Genomic DNA, 2798 nt, shown 5'->3' with positions numbered 1-2798 from the left:
CAGATCTTCCTTCTTACTGTCTTTACTCTGTTTTGGCAATTGTTAATCTTTTCAACGTTTCCGCTACGCCACAGACAAATCTTTTTGGACGAGTGAAGGAGCAGAGTTGTTAGCATGACAAACCCACTACCTTATAACACACTTAAGAGAGATGATATTCTTCGTCGTAGATTTGTCATTTCTAATCAAAGTTGACACATCAACAGGTAAAATTGTAGATGGCAAAATTTAAGATAAAGACTAGCATACTCCAACAGTTGAACTCTGAAGTAGCAATGATAATGGAGAAATAACCCAACAATTTATTGCCTTTACATACAAACAGTGGACCACACAGATACAGGGGCAACCATCCAGTAAATAGAAAAGAAAGAGCCAACGTTGATATCTTAACTACAGATTCATGAAGTCTTCATGTTTGTAACATAAGAAAATTAAAGCTATCCATTCACAATCTGGGAAATAGATTGGCCTTCAATGGATCCTTCATCACCATAGTGAACTCCTGTTTCTCTGATAAATCAACATCATCACCATCCACAGCCTTCCACTCAAAATTCCATACTAAATTGGCAACAAAGTACTCCAAATGAAGCATTGCCAAACCAAGGCCAGGACAGATCCTCCTCCCAGCCCCAAACGGCATCATCTTAATCTCCCTGCTCCCCGTTATATCAAACACTTCCCCTCCTCCTCCATCACTACCTCTCAAGAATCTCTCTGGCTTGAACGCCATGGGATCTTCCCACACCTTCTGGTCCCAGCCCATTTCTGCCACCATGAAATTCAAAGTGGCATTCTTGGGGACCGAGTAGCCTTCCAACACGACATCCTCCGTCACAGCATGTGGCAACACGAAGTGCGCTGGTGGGTGACGCCTTAAGCCCTCCAAAACCACTGCCTTCAGGTACGGCATCTTGTGCAAATCCTCTTCCTTCACCTCCTTTTCTGCATGCCCTCCAACAACCCCCTTGATCTCTGCCCAAAGCTTCTCTTGGACATGGGGGTATTTCACCAAATTCGCCATGATCCACTGTAACGCCGTGGACGTTGTATCCGTGCCCGCGTTGAGAAACTCCGAGCACAAGCTGACCATCTCCTCCACGCTAAGCTTCCTCTTCCCCGCCGGCAACTCCAAATCCAACAACGTATCCACGTACGACACCACAAACTCATCATCACCATTACCTTCTAGGGGGGCGTCCTCTTTTGCCTTGCTTAGCCTCTCTTGCTTCACTCTCTTCCTCGCTTCTATCAAAGGCCCTAGTATAGCATTCTGGTCTCTCCGAAGGTTGAACAAATCTTCCCAACGCTTGCGGAATAGTATCTTTCCAAGCCTCGGCCAGAAATTGAGCATGTTCAAGCGACCAAAGCTTAAAAGCAGGCGACGCTGGATGGCTTCGATTTCTTTTATCTGGGTCTCGAGGAGCTTGTCCCCGAAGCACATTAGAACCAGCAGACAAAACATAGCGTATTGGAAGTGGTCAATCAGGCGGACGGGGTTAACCACGCCGGATTCGGTCGTGGAGTGAGATTCAAGGCGGTTGAGAAGGATGTCCAATACCCACTTGCGCGCGCGAGAGTAGGACTTGACACGCGAAGGGTGGAGAATCTCGGAGGTGAGGTTTCGGCGGAAAAGTCGCCACGTTGGTCCGTAGAAGGAGGAACTGATGTTGCACTGGTTGTTGGAGAGGATCTTGCCAGTGGGGAGGGCGGGGGGGCGATCAGCGAAGACTGCGCCGTTCTGGACGAGGGCTTGGTGGGCGATAGAGCGGTTGGCGACGAAGACAGCCGGACGGGAGCCGATATGCAGAGTAAAGATGGGGCCATACCTGGTGTGGAGGTTGCGGAGTATGGGCTCGAGCTCGGAGGAGGACTTGCGAAGCAAATAGAAGTTGCCGATGATGGGTATGTTGGGGGGCCCGGGAGGGAGCTGCTTGTTTCCGGAGGATTTCTTGAAGACGAGAAGGTTTAGGAGGGCTGCGATACAGAGAGAGACGATGATGATGAACCAAGTCTCCATTGTTGACCTCAACGATAAGATAATGCTCAGTTCAGTTCAGTATTCGACCAATTTTGTGTGGCAACGGCGTCCCCATACAGAAAAGAAGTTTAACGCAAATGGAACTCCGAATAAACTCATTTCACTTCAATTATAAGTGAAACATCAACTCAATCTTTAAACGAAGTAGCTAGGCATTCAGCTCGGCAATTATTATTATTATTATTAATACTTAATTATTCTAATTATATTGATATATTTTTTATTTTTTAAATATATTTAAATATACTAAAAAATAAAAAAATAACTAGTAAATACGAAGCAATACTATTAAGGAAGCAGAGTAGCTCACTCTATTTTTAAATTTTTAAATTTATCTCAATTTAAAATTTTTTAACATATAAGATTTAAAATTTTTTTTAATTTAATATTTTTTATATGCAGGATTCATAATTTTTTTAAATCTTTTATTAATATATTTAAATTTATCTTAAATAAATATTACAAAGCTAACTTTATTATCTTAATTTATTATTATTTATAAAAATTTAATTTTATAATCCCAATGCAATATTATTTATAAAATTTTTTAACTCGACTTAATTTAACTTGATATTTTAATGGGACCCTCACTCATAAAAATTTGATCCTTAATTTATCCTTTTTTTGTCACATCAGCGATCCGTGTAAGTTTCTTATACGACGTGGCGATTAGCATGATTCTAATTTGTGAAAAAGACGAAAAATCACGCCAATGGTGAGGTTAACGTCGTTGTCGATTAGAAAAAAAAACGTT

General features: G+C 42.1%; 1 protein-coding gene across 1 annotated transcript; it reads right to left on the bottom strand.

Annotated features, from left to right (window-relative positions):
- Positions 1 to 279: 279 nt before the first annotated feature.
- Positions 280 to 2166, bottom strand: LOC122309282 (cytochrome P450 89A2-like). Its single transcript, XM_043122688.1, has one exon. The coding sequence runs from the start codon at positions 2021 to 2023 to the stop codon at positions 449 to 451; it is 1575 nt and encodes a 524-aa protein (XP_042978622.1). The 5' UTR covers positions 2024 to 2166; the 3' UTR covers positions 280 to 448.
- Positions 2167 to 2798: the final 632 nt, after the last annotated feature.

The sequence above is a fragment of the Carya illinoinensis genome, chromosome 5 (genome assembly GCF_018687715.1).
Source record: "Carya illinoinensis cultivar Pawnee chromosome 5, C.illinoinensisPawnee_v1, whole genome shotgun sequence".
Classification (NCBI taxonomy): Eukaryota; Viridiplantae; Streptophyta; class Magnoliopsida; order Fagales; family Juglandaceae; genus Carya; species Carya illinoinensis.
This window is presented reverse-complemented; position numbering and strand designations above follow the sequence as displayed.